The sequence below is a fragment of the Desmodus rotundus genome, chromosome 4, assembly GCF_022682495.2.
Source record: "Desmodus rotundus isolate HL8 chromosome 4, HLdesRot8A.1, whole genome shotgun sequence".
NCBI lineage: Eukaryota > Metazoa > Chordata > Mammalia > Chiroptera > Phyllostomidae > Desmodus > Desmodus rotundus.
Genome location: NC_071390.1, coordinates 129969602 through 129990907, shown reverse-complemented (window position 1 = coordinate 129990907; position 21306 = coordinate 129969602). Strand labels below are relative to the sequence as shown.

Sequence of the window (21306 nt, the reverse complement as noted above, 5' to 3'; positions counted from 1 at the left end):
GTTATCATAGGTTCAAGATAAAGAGAGAATCTTAAAAGAAGCAAGAGAAAACAGATAGTTACATACAAAGACATTCCCATAAGACTGTCAGCTGCTTTCTCAACAGAAACTTTGCAGGCAAGAAGTATTCAAAGTGATGACAAGCAAGAACCTATAACCTAGATTACTTTATCCAGCAAAGCTATCATTCAGAGTGGAAGGGCAGATAAAGTGCTTCCCAGAGAAGGTAAAGCTAAAGGAGTTCATCAATACCAAACCATTATTATATGAAACATTAAAGGGACTTATTTAAGGAAAAAGAAGAAGATCAAAACTATGAACATTAAAATAGCAAAAAATTCACAACTATCAACAACTGAATCTCAAAAAAAAAAGAAAATAATAAGGTCAAGTTAAAGGAGTTCATCACTAAGGCCTTACTATATGAAATGTTAAAGGGACTTATCTAAGAAAAAGAAGATCAAAAATATAAACAGTAGCCCTGGCTGGTGTGGCTCAGTGGTTGAGTGCCAGCCTGGGAATCCAAGGGTCACTGGTTCCACTCCCAGTCTAGGGTGCATGCCTGGGTTGTGGGCCAGGTCCCCAGTAGGGGGCGCATGAGAGGCAACTGCACATTGATGTTTCTCTGCCTCTATTTCTCCCTCCCTTCCCCTCTCTAAAAAATAAATAAAATCTTTAAAAAATATATGAACAGTAAAATGACAACAAACTCACAACTATCAACAATTGAACCTAAAAAAAAATAACGAAAACAAAGACAAACTCAGCAAACAACTAGAACAAGAACAGAGTCACAGAAATGGAGATCACATGGAGTGTTATCAGCAGAGGGGGTGCTGGGAGAATGGAGGAAAAGGTACAGGGAATAAATAGCATAAATGGTAGGTAGAAAATAGACAGGAGGAAGTTAAGAATAGTATAGGAAATGGAGAAGCCGAAGAACTTATATGTATGACCCATGGACATGAACTAAGGGGCAGGAGATGCGGGTGGGAGAGGGTGTGCAGGGTGGAGGGGAATAAAGGGGTGGAAATGGGACAAATGTAATAGCATAATCAATAAAATGTATTTTAAAAAAGAAAAAAGAAACTAAACAAACAAGCAGAGCAGTCATAACTATGGAGATCATTTGGAGGGTTATCAGTGGGAGGGGGAAGGGAGAGATGGGGGAAAAGGTGCAGGGATTAAGAAGCATAATTGGTAGGTACAAAATAGGCAGGGGAATGTTAAGAATAGTATAGGAGATAGAGGAGCCAAAGAATGTATATGCATGACCCAGGGACATGAACTAAGGGGTGGGCGGATTGCCAGAAGGAAGACGGCTTACTAGGTAGAGCAGGGAAAAGGGTGAAAAATTGGGACAACTGTAATAGCATAATCAATAAAATATATTAAAAAAATTAAAAATAAAACAAAAAACACACCTAAAAAGATTGAAAAGAACAACCTCTTTATAGTCTTCTTTCTTTGAACTACACCCTGCTCACATTTTTTTGAGCATTTTGAAGCAAATCTCAGATATTATCTTTTTTCACCTATAAATAATTTTATGTGGAACTTTTCTTGTTTATTTACAGCTACTTTTTGAGTCCCTTTTATTTTTACTGGCATTGAATGGTTTTAATTAATCAGAACAAGACCTGCATTACAATAAAATCACCCATGTAAAGTATCCAGCACAATAACAGTCATGGAGAAGGTCCTTTCCCTTCTATTCTGCAAGAGCTTTAAATTTTAAAATTTCACACTAATTCCTTAATATCATGAAACATCTAATCAATGCTCAAAATTTTATTATTTTCTCATAACTTTGTATAGTTTAAATTAGGACTCACATGAAGTCTACATATCAAGCAATTAGTTATATCTTTGTAAGGTTCTTAATTTATAAGCTCATCTTCATTTCTTTTTTTGTTTGTTTAAACCCTGCCATTTATATGATGAAGAACTATGCTGTTTGTCCCTGAGAACTTCCCACATAAATATAGTTTAATATGTTGGTCTGTGTCCCGTATTTCCTATAAATTCATGGTAGAGCTAGAGCTTGATCAGAACGTCTGGTGGTCTTTCTTTTTGTGATATTAGCAACCATTGGTGGTCTTTGTAAACATTTGTGCTTCATTCTTTATCATTTATTATAGCTGTTTAAAGTTCACGAACTATAAAGAGGTATTTTCTATACTTAGAAATTTAAATGTAGGCAGTTTTTTTTAAAGTATGAGATGTATGTATTCTTTGTTTTTCCAGAAATGCTTACATATTGATCCCGACAAGAGGCCCTTCTGTGCCGAGCTCCTGCACCATGATTTCTTTCACACGGACGGGTTTGCTGAGAGGTACAGTACTGACTCGTGTTTTCCAAGTCACCTGAACCTAGAGTTGAAATGAGATCTCCGCAACAGTAACAGACAGCATTTCTCTACTCAGCTACTTTTGTAGGATCTTAAATATTTATCACCTTCCATTCACCCTTAGCAACTACAGAATTTGTAGGAGTGGTCCCCTGTAGTCACTAAGTTAGGGTTTTTGCTTTTCATGAAGCAGTCACTTCCTACTCTTCTTGCCTTCCTATGTGGTGGCATGTACCTCTCAGGTCACTGATTTCTATGTTGCTACCAGCTGTGTGATGCCATCCTCTTGGGTACTGATCCATTTGCAAAGGTGCCATCTCCTGTTGCTGCCAAACTCACACCACACCCAGTCCTATGACACTGCTGATGTGCTGGAGACTTTGCTGTGCCAACCCTGTGGGGGCCAGAGCTGTGGGCATGCTCTCTTGTGCTGTTGAGCTGCTGGCATCAGTGCAGCCGAGAAAGCAAGAAAACAGTGAGATGAGTGGCAATGACATGGCTTTATCTTTTTACAAATGTACTTAATATCTAGCTTGGTATAAGATACCTGAGTTCTCATACTTACTTCTACAGTCAATTTGCTGTGATGTGGTATGTTGTTTGAAATATATTCTGACCTCATATAAATATGTTGTTGGAAGATAGAGGAGTGTATTAATAGTTTTTTAAGACAATTCTGGGCATTTTTCTTTGACTCTATGGCAAAAACTTTGATGCTGTACTAAAACTTGACAGTGGTAGTTTCCTAAATGTTGGTTGTGGTACCTGAAACCATGTCATTGAGGTTTTTTACTCTGTTACATTAAAATCCATCTTGTACTGCCCTGGCCGGTGTGGCTGCGTTGGCTGGAGTGTCATCCCATAACCCAAATGTTTCAGGCTTGAATACCGGTCAGGGCATGTAATGTACCTAGGGTGTGGGTTTGATCCCCGGTCCCGGTGCATAGAGGAGGCAACCTGTTGATGTTTCTCTCTCACATCAGTGTTCTCTCTCCCTTCCCCTCTTTCTAAAAGCAATGAAAAAGTGCCTGTGGATGAGGATTAAAAATATTAAAATCCATTTTGTATTTAGATCTTTTACGGATGTATACTTTTGTAATATCTTATGTTAGTCATTTGGAAAATGTTGTTTTACTGTTGTGCATATCTTTAAGATGTTGATGTATTTCATTATATAATATCAAGAAGTGTCATTCTATCTTATTAGAAAAGTTTTTAAATATTGGGAATCTGCTAAGCTCACAGTAGTGGATACAAGTTTTTGAATTTTATTATTGACACAAATATTGTCAATTGTTTTCCTTGAGGTGATAAACTCTTTTATTTTTTTTTTTAAAGAAAATGGCTGCCAAATACCCCGAGTCTGAATGCTCGTAGTCTTTTTGTCAGTCCTTCATTCAAGTAAAAGTGTTTTCCTGTGAAGAAGTGGCCGGTTTGGTTTGTATCTCAGACAGGCAGACAGTGCTTTTCTTAGGACAGCCATGGCATTTCAGTTGGCGGCCGAAGTGCTTTTTGCATATCCTCATTTTATCACAGAGACTATGAGAAAAGACATGTTTTCAAGGATGTAGACTTAATAAAATTAATACTTTTTTACTGCCTTACCAGGGACATCCTTAAATAAGACTAGCTATGAAAGAGACAGTGACTGCTCCTGCAGTTTGGTGCCGCTGCTTCAACTTCTGTTGCGGGGCCATCTCGTCTAGACCGTCAGTGCAGATGTGAACACAGCGCAAAGGAAGTCTCCGTATTAAGCTAAGAATAGCTTTGACTTTTTGAACCTCCTGAAAGGTTCTTACTGAATCCCAGGGGTATACGAACTACCTTTTCAGGACTGCTAACCTAGGCCATAATTTTTCTCATTTTAAATAACACAGCCTAGTTTAATACTCAATTTTTAAAAGTAAGTATCTTGAAAACCTATTTTTTCCTTGATTTATCTATCTCATACAATTTTATTTTATTGACAAATGGATTTTCATGTAGGTTTTCTCAGGAACTACAGTTAAAAATACAGAAAGATGCCAGAAATATTTCTTTAGCTAAAAAGTCCCAAAACAGAAAGAAGGAAAAGGAGAAAGATGACTCCTTAGGCGAGGAGAGACGCACACTTGTGGTGCAGGTAAATGTCCATGTTTTAATGGGTCTTAAATTTTAAATTTAATATGTCCTTAAGTTTTAGAAGGAAAAAAATGAAGATTAAGAAAATTTTTCTGAGTGGTGAACAAGTTAACTTTTAGCTTCTTTGTAAAAAAGTATCTTCTTTATAGATGTTATATGTTTCAAAAATCTTAACTTACCATGTAATGAGTGCCCGCTGTGTACCAGTCTGTGCAACAGAGCTTGTCAGGGAATCATACTCATGCAAGAACACTTAGATGCACATGTGTGTGTGCCACATACAGATACGGGCACAAATGCACACACACCATTTTCCCCTTAAATGACAGGAGAGAAAATATCATTATTAGAGTTTTATATAAGGGGCAGCATTTTAAAATTGAGATATGGGTATTGAATTTATTTGAAGTTTACTTTTTCCTGGTATGTTACCCAGAATTGGTTCTTCGTAAGGTGATTCGAATCTACCACCCACCCACTCCCAGTTTTTCAAGTGAACCAAAAGGAGAGATTTTTCAATGTTGTGTTCCCTGACTCTCAATTTGGAAGAACAAAAGTGGACATGCTTGGTTCCTCTTCTGTGTTTTTTCCCACTACAATATATACAAAGTAGAAATGCATGTGGTATAAATCTGACCTCTACAGGGTGGGGCAAAAGTAGGCTTACAGTTCTGAGTATGCGAAACACAGTTTATTCTTGTATTTTGTTTATTAATTATTGTATTATTTTCCAGAGGAACAGCTGTGAGCCTATTTTTGCCCCACCCTGTATACACAAGAGTTAGTGTGAATTGCATTTCCATTCAAAATAAATGTCTAACCAAGAATCTTGGGTTTAATTTTAATTTCGTAGGTAGAATAAAGCAAAGGGGCACAACAAGGTGATAGCTATGGAACTCTGCTTTAGTTGGCAAGTACTTTATGGGTAGAGGGGATTTTTCATTCTTCTCAGGCCATTAACGTTGTCAACATTTTTATTAATGGTCAGGATTCCAATGCTGATCCCAAAGTTAAGGATTCTAGAGTATTTAAAATAAAAGGGTCAAAAATTGATGGAGAAAAAGTTGAAAAAATCAGTCGAGCTGCAAATGCCAGCTGTCTCCATGACAACGGGACTAGCCACATCAAAACAGTGCCTTCAACAAGCCTCAGAGATGGCAGCAATGGCAGCGTGGAGCACACGAGGAACCCTGGCCCGGCGATTCCCCCACTTGCGCACAATCTTTCTGCAGTCACTCCCGGTATGAATTCTGGAATGGGGACTATGCCAGGAGTTCAGAGTTACAGGTATGAATGAAGAAAATAAGAACAAAAAGTTGTTTAAGGGTATATTTGCAAATTGTAAGTGATTGATTGTCAATTCAGCCCCATCGTGTTACTCTCGGGCTTCTGAATGCTATTCATTCTTGTCAGATTGCTGTTTCAAAAGACTTTTTTGTCATATGTAATGAAAATTATTAGCATTTGGTCAAAAAATTAACTTGAGTCCTAAGAAAGTAGGATCGTATTGTTTAAGATGAAGAGAATCTACAGCTATTTAGTCTAATAACCTGAAAGGAGGTTGTCACAATAAAACAGATCATTGGTTTTGAAGGTCTGTTGCTGCATAGTATGGCTATGGGCATTCAGTGGTACAAAGAAGCTCCTTTGGGGAATTTTCCTGAAAGGAACGTAATGTATTTGGTTGGAGTTGGGGACTGGGTGAGAGGCATGAATGCAGTAGGCAAGGACAGAAGGTCTCACCAGATCTGTGTGCGTAGTATATTTACGAGTAAGCATTATCTTCTGATTAAACTGCATGTCACTTGGTGTTATGTAATTTGGTTTTGTGCTTGAAAAATAATTACTGCTGTTTCTAACTTAAATTTTGTGTTGTTATTGTTACAGAGTGGATGAGAAAACCAAGAAGTATTGTATTCCATTTGTTAAACCAAATAAACATTCTCCATCAGGCATTTATAATATTAATGTGACCACATCAGTAAGTGAACTTTCCTCAGTGGGAGAAGGACAAGCAAAATCATTTCTAGAGTTTTATTAATATTAAATACGATAGTGAAGAACTAGAATTTTATTTGGAGACAGATCATAAAATGGAACCTTAATTATTACATATATCTTTCCAGCCTGCCACTATCCGAAATGTGAAAGTCTTAAAGTTTAAATAAGTTTTATGAAGTCTGGAAGTTAAAATATAAGATGTTATTAAAATGACATCTGTTTTAATTCTTTATGTAACAGTAATTTTCTTAGCCTAATGCTTGGCGATCAGTTCTTTTGTAAGACTAGAGAAGATAAATTGTTTCATCACTAGGTTTTTGGTGAAAATATTCTATTTCTTCATTTAACCTATTCACTGATTATCTATTATGTATAAGACACTGGAGATGAATAAGTCAGTCTTGCTCTTCAAGAAGCTCATGGTCAGGTAGAGAGTCAGCCAATTAAATCATAGTGTCAGATTGTAACAGTAGAAGCATGTACAAGGTTCGTAGATCTTCTGAAGCTTCAAAGGAACATTACTGTGCTCAAGATACCTTCTTTTTAAAGTTAAAACATCTTCACTCTTCCATTTAAAACCCTCCATTGGCTTCTCATCTCTGCGTAAAGCCCAAGTCCCTGAATGACTCACTCTCCGTCCATCTGTCCCATTCACAGCTACTCTCATTCTTGATCAGTCTATTCCAACCATACTGGTTTCCTTGTTATTCCTGGAGCATGGCCAGACACGCTCCCACATTTAGGCTTTTGCACTTGCTTTTTCCTCTGCTTCAGAACATTCTTCCCTCGGTTAGAACATTCTTCCAAAAATGTTCGCTTTTTTTTTTCTTTTCCTTGGCTTACATGAAACCTTATTATGTGCTCTTCCCTAATATTATATAACTCATTTTTGTCTCCCACTACTTTCTATCTCTTCACCTTGCTTAATTTTTTTCCAATATATATACTTGACATTCTTTATATTCTCTTATTTATATATTGTCTGTCTTCCCCATAAAATGTAAGCATCCAAGGCAGGAATTTGGGCTTTGTGTCCTCACTGCTCTATTCCACACCTAGCATGGTGTCTAGCACATCGGAACTGCTTAAAAATATGAATAAATTTTTCTGCCAGGGAAAGAGAGGTTTGGACATACTCCCAAAAGAGTATTTTCCTCACAAATTTTCCTTCTCTACTTTTTGATTATCCCCAGGACTGAAAAATATAGCCTTTCTTTTCATCTCTCATGATTTGGACATTGTATTTGTCTGTCTTTTAATTCTTCTTAGCCTACAATTTCTGTACCCATAGTACATTCCTTTTGACAACCCTACCTTTTGATTTCTTTGTGGGTATTTTGTTTTACATTCCTGGTCTGCTTTGGAAGATTATCTTGCTCAGCAAGGCTTTTCAAAACAGCTGGCTCAATACCATTTTTGGGGAATTGATACCACCCTCCTTTCAGGTATTGCATAACCAACACTGGCTAGTAATTCTGGATATTATTTCTGTTTATCCTTCTTTGGAAGAGGCAATCAAAACAGGGGGTAAAAAGGAGTGGGGAGAAGCCCCACTGGAAAATTAATGGAGGCAGAGCTAAGCCTAAACTTTCTTCTACTTCTCAGTTGAAGATCAATACCCCTCTCCCATGCATCATCCCCTGATTCTGAGATGTGAATAAATATATATTATTATAAACGTCTCTTATGTATTTTATTTGCCACTCCTTGGATGTGTAAATCTAGTAGTTTGGACTCATCATTTTTTTTTTGTATCTGCACGTAGTTTTTTTAAACTGATTATTTCTATTTTGTAGCTGATTTGAACCCAGAGCCTTAACACTTACTCTATTAAAAGAGCAAACAGAAACATCCAAAAGAAAGAAACTTAAAAGCTCACTTCAGGACTTTCTGGGAGGCAGAATGCCATAATTCACAGAATATTAAACTTCAGACATCAGGAAACCTCCATGGCTTAATGCTGTCATTACATGTGTTTGTGTGTGGATTTCATAATACATGCATACATACATATGCACATACACATACATACATGATTTCATTATTTATAGGTGCTTTTTTTTCTTTTAGCAAATCACACACTCTTTGTATTGTCTGTTTTGAAAATATGGAAGAGAATACAGAGTTTCTGTCATTCTCAAATGAAGCAGGTTGGAAAGATGTCAAATTCATAAAGGTGCAGAGTTGAAGCGTTACTGCTATTCTTTATTATTTTTCAGACTTTATCAACTATGTGGTAGTAATATTAAGAAAGATTAGAAAAATAATTGAAGCTGTAGTTCTTTATTTAATAAACTATTCCTAGGAGATGGTATAATGTGCTAACTCTGAGGAGCAAGACAAGGACAAATATTTTAAAAAGGAGTAACAAGATTATACTGGGAAAGCAAAAACAAGCTAGGAGGTGTGACACGTGTGGCAAGCTGAACTGTCCAAGATTAGCTACTCTATGCTGAAAAGCTTGGCAAGTGTCACAAGCCCTCACCTTCCTGGCCCGATGCCCATCTGTTAACCTCCTACTGATTGGCAGGACTTGAAGGCTGGGAGAGGGACAAGGAGAAACATCAACTCACTTGTTAGAGATTTTAATAGATTTACTGAGGAAGAGGTTTGAAATAACTAGGTGAAATTGTTTTGTGTGTTACTGTTGTTCTTCAAATTTTATATTATTCTAGACCTTCAGTTGCATAAATTTTAGGATATAGATGTAGTAGTTACAAAAGGGGCAAGTCCAGCTTGCCTAGAAGCTAATTCACTTGTGTTACTCATCCTGATGATATTAGGTCGCTAGTGAAAAGAGCCTGCTTCAGGCAAATAGGAAAAGAAGAGAACACTCAAAGACAGATGTCCATTTGCCTGAATTAAACTATAATCATCTCCCTGAACTAAGAGCCTTGGAAGGCATGGGTATGTTTATAATGCTTTTACTTTTTCAGCCCTTTTGTTTATATTATTTAAAATTATGTTAAATGAATAGAATATTAAAAATTCATAGTAACTTTACATATTTAAGTATGTAAGTATGTACAGACATTTATGTACAATAAGCCAACATAGAGGGATATATATAGAATGTGAAAAACTAATATGTCTAATTTTTGCACTGTGTTTATGGTTATTTTTATTCAGCTCGAAATTCCAGGCTAATAAGGAAAGAGAATAAAAATCTTCCAGAATCTCGAATTCCTTCTCTGGCTGCTATTGACTTGCATGCCTCCAGTGTTGCATTGCCTCAGGTACAGAAATATTCCTTGTAGGTTGGGTGGAACTCGGGTCTCTCTCATAATTTCTATGATAAGTATCTTAGGGAGAGTTTGCTCTTAAGTACTGGGAGGGTTTGTTGGTGGGATCTATAAAAAGTGTGTGTGTGTAGCCTAGCTGTGGCTTTCATGTAACTGTAGGTGTTGTGGTAGCTTATATTATTTCATTGCATTAGCTTCAAAGTTATATACCTACCTTCCCTTTTATAAGTGTATTTTATTGATGATGTTGTTACAGTGTCCCACTTTTTCCCCCTTTCCCTCCTCTGCCCAGTAACCCTTCCCTCCAGCAATTCCCTCCCTTAGTTCATGTCCATGGGTTGTGCATATAAGTTCTTTGGCTTCTCCATTTCCTATACTGTTCTTAACATCTCCTTATTTTGAACCTACCAGTTATGCTTTTTGATCGCTGCACCTTTTCCCCCATTCTTCTCCTCCCCCCTCCCAGCTGATAACCCTCCAAATGAACTCCATACCTGTGATTCTATTCCTGTTCTGGTTGTTTGCTTAGTTTTTCATTTTTTGTTTTTAGATTCAGTTGTTGATAGTTATAAGTGTGTTGTTTTTTTAATGTTTATAGTTGCGATCTTCTTTTTTCTTAGATAAGTCCCTTTAACATTTCATGTAATAATGGCTTGGTGGTGATGAACTCTTTTAGCTTTACCTTCTCTTGGAAGCGCTTTTTCTGTCCTTGATTCTACATGATAGCTTGGCTGGGTAGAATAAACTAGGTTGTAGGTTCTTGCTTCTCATCACTTTGAGTACTTCTTGGCAGTCCCTTCTAGCCTGCAAAATCTCTTTTGAGAAAGCAGCTGTTAGTCTTACAGGTACTCCTTTGTAGGTAACTCTCTGCTTTTCTCTTGCTGCTTTTAAGACTCTCTATCTTTAACATTTGGCATCTTAATTATGATGTGTCTTGGTGTGGTCCTCTTTGGGTCCAACTTGTTTGGGACTCTCTGTGTTTCCCGGACTTGTATGTCTATTTCCTTTACCAAATTAGGGGAGTTTTCTTTCATTATTTTTCAAATAGGTTTTCAATTTCTTGCTCTTCTTCTTCTCCTTCAGGCATCCTATGATTTGGATTTTGGCATGTTTGGAGATCTTCTAGATTCTTCTTATACCATCATTGCTTTTTTGTTTATTTCTTGTTTTTCTTTCTTTTCTGGTCGAATGTTTATTTCTTCCTTATGTTCTAAATCGTTGAGAGAAATTGTGGCTTTCTTGCCTTCACTGTTGGTTCCCTGTAAATTTTTCTTTATTTCACTTAGTGTAACCTTCATTTCTTCCTTTATGTTGTTGCCATACTGAATGAGTTCTTTCAGCATCCTTATCACCAGTGTTTTGAACTCTGTGTCTGATAGGTTGGCTATCTCTGTTTTGTTTAGTTCCTTTTTGGGTTTTTTGTTCTGTTTTTTCATTTGGGCCATATTTCTTTGTCTCCTCAATTTGGCAGCCTCCCTGTGTTTATTTCTGTGTATTAGGTAGAGCTGCTTTGATTTCCTGTCTTAGTAGCATGGCCTGTTGTAGAAAAGGCACTTGTAAATTGTGTGGGGCGGAGCCATAGGTAATCTGGCTCCTAGGGTGGGGCAACCTGATTCACCTCTTTGTGACTCTGTGTAGGGAGAGCACTTGGAGAGGGAACAATGCTGCTGCCTGGCTTCTGGAGGATTGTCAGGCACTCACCCCATTTCCAGTCACTTCATCTACTTCCCATATGGAACTGGCACCCTTTCAGCTGTTGTCCTGGTGTTGAATCCCAGAGTGGGTGGGTTTGCATACATTTTGAGACAGTGTGGGCCCTTTAAGAGTAGTTTTCTGAAAATCTGGCAGTTTCTTCTGCTGCCCCAACCCCCACTCGTTTTTACAGCCAGAAGTTATGGGGATATATCTTCTGCCTGGCGCTGAAACCCTGGGCTGTGTGATCCGGCCTGGGGCTGGGACCACTTGCTCCCAAGGTATCCCTCCCGACTTTTATCCACCATACATGAATGTGGAACCACCTGTGCCCAATCCGTTGCCACTGCCACTCTCTGTGCCACACCACGTCTCCTCGCCTCTCCTCCCTGTCTCCACATCTCTGCCCCTCCTACCCATCTGGGTGAATGTGGTTTATTTAAATCCTTGTTTTTCAGACTTCAGTACAGTTTGATTTTCTGATAGTTCTGGGTGTTATTTCTTTTGAGATTTAGTTCTAATTCTTTTTGTGGTTTTGCAAGGAGGCAAAGCGTGTTACCTCCATCTTGACCCGAACAAGATCTGGGAAAAACCGCTGTTCCCAGTGGTGGCTGTTGAGGCAAAATATCTCCCTATAACTTATCTTTCATTCAGTGAAATTCTGAAATTGTTTCTATTCTTTTACAGTGTACTGTCTATTTGACACTTTTCCCCAAGGCAATGGACTCCATTCATGTTAAAGATTTGCTACTTTCTATAGTCATCTTTTTCTATAATTTCTCTTAATTCTTAAGAATATTGATGTTTCTGCTACTTTTATATCAACAACAGTCATATCACTCATTTTTACATTAAGGAAACTGGCAAACTTTTTAATCTCCTGAGCCAGCCATAACTTGCTACAAACTTTGGATATGTATCATTGTACTTTCTGTTTACTTTATCAGATTTCTCACCTTTGCTTGATGCTTGGAAACTTTTGTTTTCAAATTAAATTTTTCATCCTCATTACTTAAGCATTTTCATTTCATAGAGAACAACTGTATGTTGCTTCTTTATATATGTGGATGCTTTTTTCTATTGTTACTCCTTAAATAATTCTGTGGGACTCTCTAAACAAGGGGGATAATATTGTTGAGGATAATTACAGTAAGTTGCCCAGTGATACTGAGAAGTTTTATTGGCTGCTGTGCCAAAGGGCACAAAGGGATGTTGCCTCATCCCTTGCCAACAATTTCTATAGCAACATAATCAAAACTAAACAAATTCCTCTTGTGTGAAGATTAATCATTGTCACAAATTTTACATTTATGACTATAGAGTCTCAGCAAATTCTTCGTATACTTCTCCACTTAAATTTAATGTGGGTTTTGAAGGTGCAGAAATCGTCACTTGCTCTTTGAGAGTACACCATTGTCAGAACCACTTTTCGGGGTTGACTTGAACATGGCTAGTTTCAGTCAATGGAAGAAAAGGCTTTGGCTGTCTTCACACCTCTTCAGTATTTTTATTTATTGTTTTGAACTAATCTTTTTATACATATAAATGGGTTTGGCATTTTTACTCTCAATTTACTTGTTCAATTTCCAGTTGTATTTAAAATACAATAAAAAATAAAGTAAGTGTAGTGAAAAGCACAAATTAACACCAAAATACCATGAGCATGATTATGCATGAAAAGTCTGAACGGAAAGAGAAATGCCAGGAGACCAAGAGCAAAAGACCTGCTGGCAGGAGCTGTTTTTTGCTTTGCTCTTATGTTACTTTATGTATTCATAATACACTGAACTACGTTTCATTTCTGTACGTAACACAAAATTTTCTCATGTATAAAAGTCTGTCATACACCTTCTGGAAAAATGTGTAAGATAGATTATTGTAAGTAAAGTGTTGCATAGTCCACGGAGCCTCTCCACGCCCCCACCCCTGACACACTCGCACATGGTGTGTGCTTGTACACAGCAACACGTTTCTCTTCTGTAAGCTCTGTTGTAGCCTCATCCCACAAATTTTGATAGGTTGTAGTTTTCCTTTTCATTCAGTCCAAACATTTTCTTATTTCCCTCGTAAGTTCTTCTTTAACGCATGAATTATTTAGAAATGTTTGTTTAATGGTTAGATATTTTGGGTTTCCCCAGACATTTTATTATTGATTTCTAATTTAATTACATGTGGTCAGAGAATATACTCTGTATGATTTTGATTGTTTTAGACCTGTTGAGTTGTGTTTTACAGACCAGCATATGGTCCGTACTGGTGAATGAACCTTGTTCCCTTGAAAATAATGTATGTTCTTCAGTTGCTGGATATAATGTCTGTAAATGTGATTGTATTAAGGTGGTTGATAGCGTTTACATCTTCCATGTCCTTCATGATTTTGTTGTTGTTCAGTTCTGTCAGTTACTGAAAGAATGCTGTCAAAATCTTTTACGATGATTGTGGAATTGTCTATTTTTCTCTTCTATCTGTTAATTTTTGCTTCATATATTTTATATCTCTGTTTTTAGTTACATACAAACTTATAATGGTTCTGTCTTCCTGATGCATGTCCCTTTTGTCATTATGAAATGTCTTTCTTTATCTCATAATGCTCCGTGCCTTGAAGTCTATTTTATCTGAGATTAAAATAGACACTCCAGCCTACTTATAGTTATGTTTTTTTTCCTTTTTCACAGAATTTATTTTACACCTACCATACCAACCAGCACTTTAAACACTGACATAGAAAATTCCCGAACAAGAAAAGGTAGTGATTTTCAACTGGTGTGCCATGGCACACTGGTATGTTGCAAGAATTTTTAAAATATGCAATACCCGATTATTTGGCCAGGTGCACTGACCTCTTTCCCCTTAGATTGTCAAATAAAAAAATGACAACAGCCAACACAACAATAGCCACCCGATGTGAATGAATCAAAATTATAACTTTTTTGGTCAGACCAGCAAAAGACTAGTACACATTTTGGTGTGTCACAGATGAAAAAATGTTGAAAATCACTGAGATAAAGCAAAAACTCATGTTTATCTTATGAGAAACAAGATACACCATCACTTACAGTCTTCAAACATTATTGCACTTTAACTTTCGTAATTTGACAATGCATTCACGAAACAATCTGCAGACAACTAGTTTTAACAAATTAAGGAACACTTTTAAGCAGACATGACTGTCCTATATTGTCTATTAAGTAAGAATTTTATAAACATGACACGTTAGCAGTAACAGTGGAGCTGGAGAGCACTGCGCCTTCTCCAAGCGGCACGGCGAGAACCCCCAACAGTGTGGTGGAGCTTGTGGCCCTTTCCAAGGCTGCGGCTCTTGCAGCTGCAGATGTCAGCCCTTTTGTCTCCCTGTGCTTGTGGACCGGTTTGGTGATCCACTGGGTGTCAAGATTCCTGCTGATAGCCTTATGGAATGGATCAATGAGGATAACCTCAAAGAATTGGAACGTGGAATCTTCACCAACCCAGTAACAATTCAGGATGCTCAGAGCCCCACAGTGGCACCCAGCTCGCTCCTCAGCAAAAGACTGAAGGCTTCGGGCAAACTTCAGCTGGTTAACACCATGATGGACAGGCTTGCTATAGGTCACACCCTTAGGAACAGAGCGTTTGTGGCCACCACCGCGCCAACAAATCCAATATATGACAAAACCTTGCTTGGCCTTGTATCCCAGCCTATGTACTTTATCAGCCTGGTGGGGCTGGGGGCCCTGTGGAGCGCAGAGAGCTGGCGGTACTGGCAGCAGCGCATGCACCCGGAGGAGGAAGCGCATCACGTCGGACTGTTTCTTCCTCCATAGCTCCTGGATGTACTTGTAACGCCCATCTTGGCTTACCTTATGGCTGCGGCCAGACGGAAAGGAAGAACTGTACTTATGTTTTTATGGTATATCTTTTTACTTTTCATTTACTTTCATCCTATCTTGTTTTTATATTTAAAATGTTCCTTTTGTCAACAGCATATGAGTAGGGGGTCTTTCCTTTGTATCCATTCTGTCAATTCCAATTCTTTTAATTGCCATGGGTATTAGATTTCTATTGCTGCTGACAAACTACTACCAACTTATTATGCATTTATTATTTCACAGTTTCTATGGGTCAGAAGCCTGGGAAAAGCTGCTTTTCTCCTTTAGGGTCTCACGGGCTGAAATCCAGATGGCAACAGGGCTGCATTTCTTTCCGGAGGCTCTTGGAGAGAATCTGTTTCCAGTCTCATTCAGGTTGTTGGCAGAATTTAGTTCCATGTGGTTGTGGGACTGAGGTCCCTGTTTCCTTGCTGGCTGACACCGGGGATTGTTCAACTTGTAAAGGCCACCCACATTCCTTGGCTCATGGCTTAGTCCCACCATATTCAAAGACAGCAACAGTGACTAAATCTTTTTTATTTTTTGAATCTCTCTGACCTCCTCCTTGCCTTCTCTCTTTGACTCACTCTTCCGCTTTTCAGGGTACATGCAGTTACATTGGGCCCACCAGGATAATCTGTCTTAGGGTCAGCTGATTAGTGACAGTTGATTTCATGTGCAAAGTCTGTTCACATAGAAGCTAAATTAGTTTGATTGACTAACCAGGGATAGGCATCTTAGGGGCATAGCTTTAGAATTCTGACTATCCCTGAATATTTATGCCATTAACATTTAATGTGAGTATTGATATGTTTGGGTCTAGCTCTGTTTTTATTATTATTATTATTTGTTATTTGTTCTCCTATTTTGCCTTTCCAGTTTTCTTTTGTATTTGAAGATTTTTAGTGTTGGCTTTTGGGGAGATATCTCTTTGTATTATTTTTTTTAGTCATGTAGGGGTTACAGTATATATACATACCTAATTTTTCACAGCCTACTTAGAGTACGTATTAGGCCACTTATAAAAGGTAGAAACCTTGCAAACGCATTTCCCTTCCCGCCACCATGAACTTTGTGTTATTCCCATCATACGTATTTTATTTATATACATTGAAAACTCTTACCACACTATGCCATACTTTTTGCTGAAAACAGTCATAAATATTTTAAACAATTTATGAGAAAAAAGCAGTCTTCTATATTTACCTAGCTACTTACCATTTCTATTCTCTTTTTAAAAACATCCTCAACCAAGAATATGTATTTGTATTATTTTAGAGAGAGGGAAGGAGGGTGAGAGAGAGAGACATGGAGAGACATAGATGTGAGGGAGAAACATCATTCGGTTGCCTTCTGTGCACCCCACCTGGGGATCGAACCTGCCAACTAGGTATGTTCCCTGACTGGGAATCTGTCCAGCAACATTTTGGTGCATGGGACATCGCTCCAAACACCTGAGCCACCTGGCCAGGACCTTCCTTATTTCTTAAAGATTACAGTTTTATTTTCTGGTATTTTCCTTCCACCTGAAAAACTTCCTCTAGCATTTCTTGCAAAGTAGGTCTGATGATGACAAATTCTCTTAGTTTTCCTTCATTTGAGAATGACTTTATTTTGCTCTCATTCCTGAAATATATTTTCACTGGACATAAAATTTGAGTTGGTAGGTTGTTTTAATTTCCCGCCGCCCCCGCCCCCAGGACTATAAAGACATTATTCTTCTACTTTCTGATCTCTATTATTTCTGGGGGGAAATTGTCAGGCATTTGAACTTTTATTCTCCATGTAATGTTTCACTTTTTCTCGTTGCTTTCTGTGTTCACTAGTTTAAATATGATGTGCCTAGGCATAGTTTTGTTTTTTAATTTTATACTGTTTGGGGTTTCCTGAGCTTCTTGACTCTGTAAACTTTATATCTTTTACCAAATTGGGGGAGTTTTTAGTCATTGTTTCTCAAAATTTTTTTTCTGCCACAATTCCTTTTCTCCTTCTCCTTCTGAGATTCTAGTGACATAAGTATTAGATCTTTAGGCATTTTCCCACATGTTCCTGAGACTGTGTTCATTCTCTACAATCTTTTTTTCTCTTTATTTTTTAAGACTGGGTCATTTCTATTGATCTATCATTTCTCTGACTCTTGGCCCTTTGCATCCTGCTATTTAGCCTATCCAGTGAGGTTTCAAATTTCAGTACTGTGCTTTTTAGTCCTAAATACCCACTTAGTTCTTTTTTAGAGCTTCTACTTTTCTACTAAGAATTCCTGTCCCTTCATTTCAAGTATGTTTTCTGTCATCTCATGTACCATAGTTATAATGGCTTTAAAGTATTAAAGTTTTAAAGTGTTTATGTAATGTTCCACCTTTGGGGCCACCTCAGGATTGGCAGTTGTTGATTGAATTGATCACACCTTCCTAGATGTTTTCATGGCCAGTATTTTGGGGTTGTATCTAGGATATTGTGGGTATTATGTTGTGTAGCCTCAAGGTCCTGTTGTAATACTCTGAAAAATGTTGAAATTTTTGTTTTAGCAGGAAGTCACCCTTTCGGTTCACACTGTAAATTCTGTCTTAGCTTCTGTGAGAGGTGGTACAAATCTCAGTTCTCTAGGTCTTTGTTATCCTGGTTTGCATCTGTCCTGTTCTTGTGCAGTTCCGAAGACTCATGCAGGTGATTCAAATCTCAGTTCAGTTCCCTCAGCCTTTGCGGTGCTGGTTTGAAGCTCTCCCATGCATGCATATCTCTGCAGGTGGACTGAGTCTTCTGTGGGTTCATATACAGGTTTAGAGGGTCCCTTTCTCTGATTTTTTTCTGTTCAAAAGTCCCCCTGTACTTTTTGGCCTGCAGGGACCCCTTTTCCTAGTTTCTCTATAAAATGGGTTGTTTTCAGACCTTCAGACAGGCTAAAGCCTGTCGTACTTTCTTACTGCTCTGGGACTAGGGTAGCTCTTTGGACCAAGCCACAGGAGTTAAAAAACAAAATTGGAAACCTACCTCCCCACAAAGGGTCACATCTTCAAGTTTTGACTCCTCTCCTTAATCCTCAGTTGTTGTATTTTTAAAATTTTTCCCGAAGGGTTTTTTTTTGTTTGTTTAGTTTGTTTCATAATAAGTAGGAGAAGGGGTTTGTACTGGGTTTACCCTGCTTTGGCACATCAAAAATATCTTTTAACATATGCATCAACAAAGAGAACAAAGAATAACATCTCCTTACTTCATCTTCTGTGCAAGCAACTAACTCGAGCTATGAATAGTTAATTTTAAACATCTGGCTTTTGAACAACAAGAATTGGGGTGTTCGGGGAGTGGGCCTTTTACAATTACTGAGGGTCTATAGTGCTGTGTTATTCACCTACAGGTACCAGGATCTCCCTTGTCAGATGATTCGGAGGCTGAGTTGCCTCGAATGGAACACCAGTACTGAACGTCAATTTGGTTCTGAACTGGTAAGTTTGCTTTCTCATATTTGAAGCTGTGTAACCTTTCGTGGGAAACGTGGCATATTTGCATATGCAATGTGAGAGAGCAAGATAGAAATCTACAATAGAAAGATTTTATGTAAAATATTCGGTGGCACATGTTCCCCCTGTGCTTTTAGATGCTGCTCTAGCATTTGAGATGCAACTTGGAAAGAAAGTGCTGATATCCTAGGAGGAGATAATACGTGGTTTTGATCCTTCACTTCTGAACTGCCTGCATCTTCTGAGAAGAGTCTTGCAGAAGGGAAGACAAAGATTTCCAGGTGTTTTAAAGGAAGATTAAGCAAACAAGTGTCCCTCCCCAACTGCTATCTTATCACCTTTCAAGTGACTGATGCTATTTCAAGTTATATCCAATGAAAGAATAGTGATATATGGTTCTTGTTACTTGAATATATATTTACTATTAGTAGATTGTGTATTTAAAGTTACCCAAGATTAAAAGTAAGTTAAAAAAAAAGGAGAAAGAAACATAAGAGTTCATGTTACTTGTGCATCGGACTTTATGTGTTATCTGTGTTAATGCGCACACTTATGTAGGAGTGTGTTTGGTGGGTGTGGGTGCTACAAACTAGAATCCGTTGAAGAAAATGAAAAAACTAGGATCAGTCAGAGAAAATGTTTCCTTTACCTTACTTAACTATAAAAACACATTGAAGGATCTTGCTTGTTTCTAGGCTTTTAGAAGAAGATATGTAATTGCTCTCTATGGATAGATGTATTTCTTTGGTCTCTGTGATTATTGTTGATGTTTGATCAGTGCATCATGGGAATCTGCCTCTCTGCTGATCTTCAGAGAGCCACACTAGTGCAAGTTTCATAAAGAAACCTTTCATTTCTAATGACTTAGTATGGCTGACACTGGGTATTTTCTGCACTGTAAGGTTCTGGTGCTCATGTTCCTGTGTGCCGGGATACAATTAGAACAAGAGTGGTAAAGGGGAATTTTGTGGGTATACCTTGCAGTTGAATACTTAGTCATTGACAAAAGAGGTATACATACAAAATTAGGAGATGGGAAGCAGGGTTACCAGTTGACGAGGACTAGTTACTCCTCTCTGGGCTGATTGCTACTGAGCTCCCCCGCCGAGGCGGCTTTGGGTAGGGGATGTCCGTTGTTAGGAACGTCACTCCTATCCACTTCTGGTGCGAAGGGGATGTTAGATGGAATATTATATAAAATCCCAGAGATGGTCCTGTCTTCTTGTTTCCTTAAACACTTAGGCCTTCTGAAAAGCTTTTAACCAAGGTGCAAAATTATTAACCTACAGTACACACATCTTTTTTAATGCACTGGTCCACAGGTTTTAGGTGGGAGAGCTAAATCACTTTGGCTGCAGGTTTTCGGTTTCTGGGTCTCCAGTCATGCTCCACATTTATCATTTTAGAGAATGGTCGTTAAGGGAACCAGGATTTGTGTGGGTTTTTTTTTTTTTTTTTGCCTTAACCAATTAATAGTGTGTTTTTTCCCCCCAAAAGACATTGACTAAAATTTAGACCAAGCATTTAACTAGCACTTTTCTCTATTACTTATCCCGTGAAGCTCAGTATGGAAATTCTAAATATAGTTACTTGAGTCTCAGAAAAGCAGGATATTCAAGAGGCAAAATAAGGGGCTGCAATGTAAAAGTCTGTAGATGGACCAGTTAACAAGTGATCTTGATTTTGAAGCTCTGTCTTTAACCTCTGTCCCGGTGTTTGATGAGACCAGGTATGGCTAACAGACTGAACAAAGCTAGTGCACAGATGGGCATTAATATAGGCCTCACATTAAAATATTATTTTTACTTTGAAAAATGTTGCCAACTGCCACCACAACATGAAAAGCAGACAATATTTAGAAGCCAAGGGGCTGTCCAGCTTATTTCAGAGTTATTTTCATTTAAGGTCAATATGAAAATATCACCTCAATGCCTGAGGGTCTAGGGTCAGGTACATTTTCATTATGTATTTGCTTGTGGTATCTCTTATCTATTAAAACATTTTATGAACTTTAGAATTAAGAAACTAAAAATTATTTACTGTAAATCCAAGCTGGGACTTGAGGATCATATCTGGTTAGAAACTTGGCAGAACTGCTTGAAAAAGAAGATTATGCAAGCTGGGGCTGTAGACACTGAACTAAAATAATCCTATTTTTTTTTTCAGTTTAAGATTGCTTTGTCTTTCCTCACAAGGGTATGATCAAGTCACATACAAATAGGAAGTATGTGTATGAACTTGTTAGGGAAAATGGGCTTGCTGTGTGTATGTGTGTTTTAAAATTAATAAATATTATGTGTTATTGAGCTCCAAAATTTTTGTTTGCATTTACTTAATTAATAGACTATAAACAATATATATAACACTGTATGGTATTTAAGAAAGATGTTTGAAATAAGCCATTCATTCTTTAGGGGAAACTTCGGGTATAGGGATGATAAGTTAATTTTTTTTGTAAGCCAGTGAGACGAGCGGTCCAGCCGCAGAGTACGCGAAGTGGCGGGGCTGTAAAGATGACTGAGTGAAGGCTGTTACAGACGGAGGCCTAGAGCCTGGTTCTCCTGGCGGAGAGTCCCTCACTTGCTGAGAGTAG

General features: G+C 37.9%; 1 protein-coding gene and 1 pseudogene across 2 annotated transcripts in view; one reads left to right on the top strand and one right to left on the bottom strand.

Annotated features, from left to right (window-relative positions):
* CDKL2 (cyclin dependent kinase like 2) overlaps window positions 1-21022 on the top strand; it is a 34123-nt gene extending 13101 nt beyond the window's left edge. Inside the window, exons 7-14 of one of the 2 annotated variants that reach the window (XM_024577256.4) lie at window positions 2248-2336; window positions 4338-4473; window positions 5461-5759; window positions 6360-6453; window positions 9257-9380; window positions 9603-9709; window positions 18611-18698; window positions 18851-21022. In XM_024577256.4, the coding sequence (XP_024433024.2) occupies window positions 2248-2336; window positions 4338-4473; window positions 5461-5759; window positions 6360-6453; window positions 9257-9380; window positions 9603-9709; window positions 18611-18676 (915 nt within the window). In that variant the 3' untranslated portion in view covers window positions 18677-18698; window positions 18851-21022. Of the gene's footprint in view, window positions 1-2247; window positions 2337-4337; window positions 4474-5460; window positions 5760-6359; window positions 6454-9256; window positions 9381-9602; window positions 9710-14082; window positions 14683-18610; window positions 18699-18850 lie in introns of those variants that run through there. The other variant, XM_045185160.3, reaches the window with a different exon arrangement.
* On the bottom strand, window positions 14584-15626 carry LOC112296381 (large ribosomal subunit protein eL15-like; annotated as a pseudogene).
* Window positions 21023-21306: the final 284 nt, after the last annotated feature.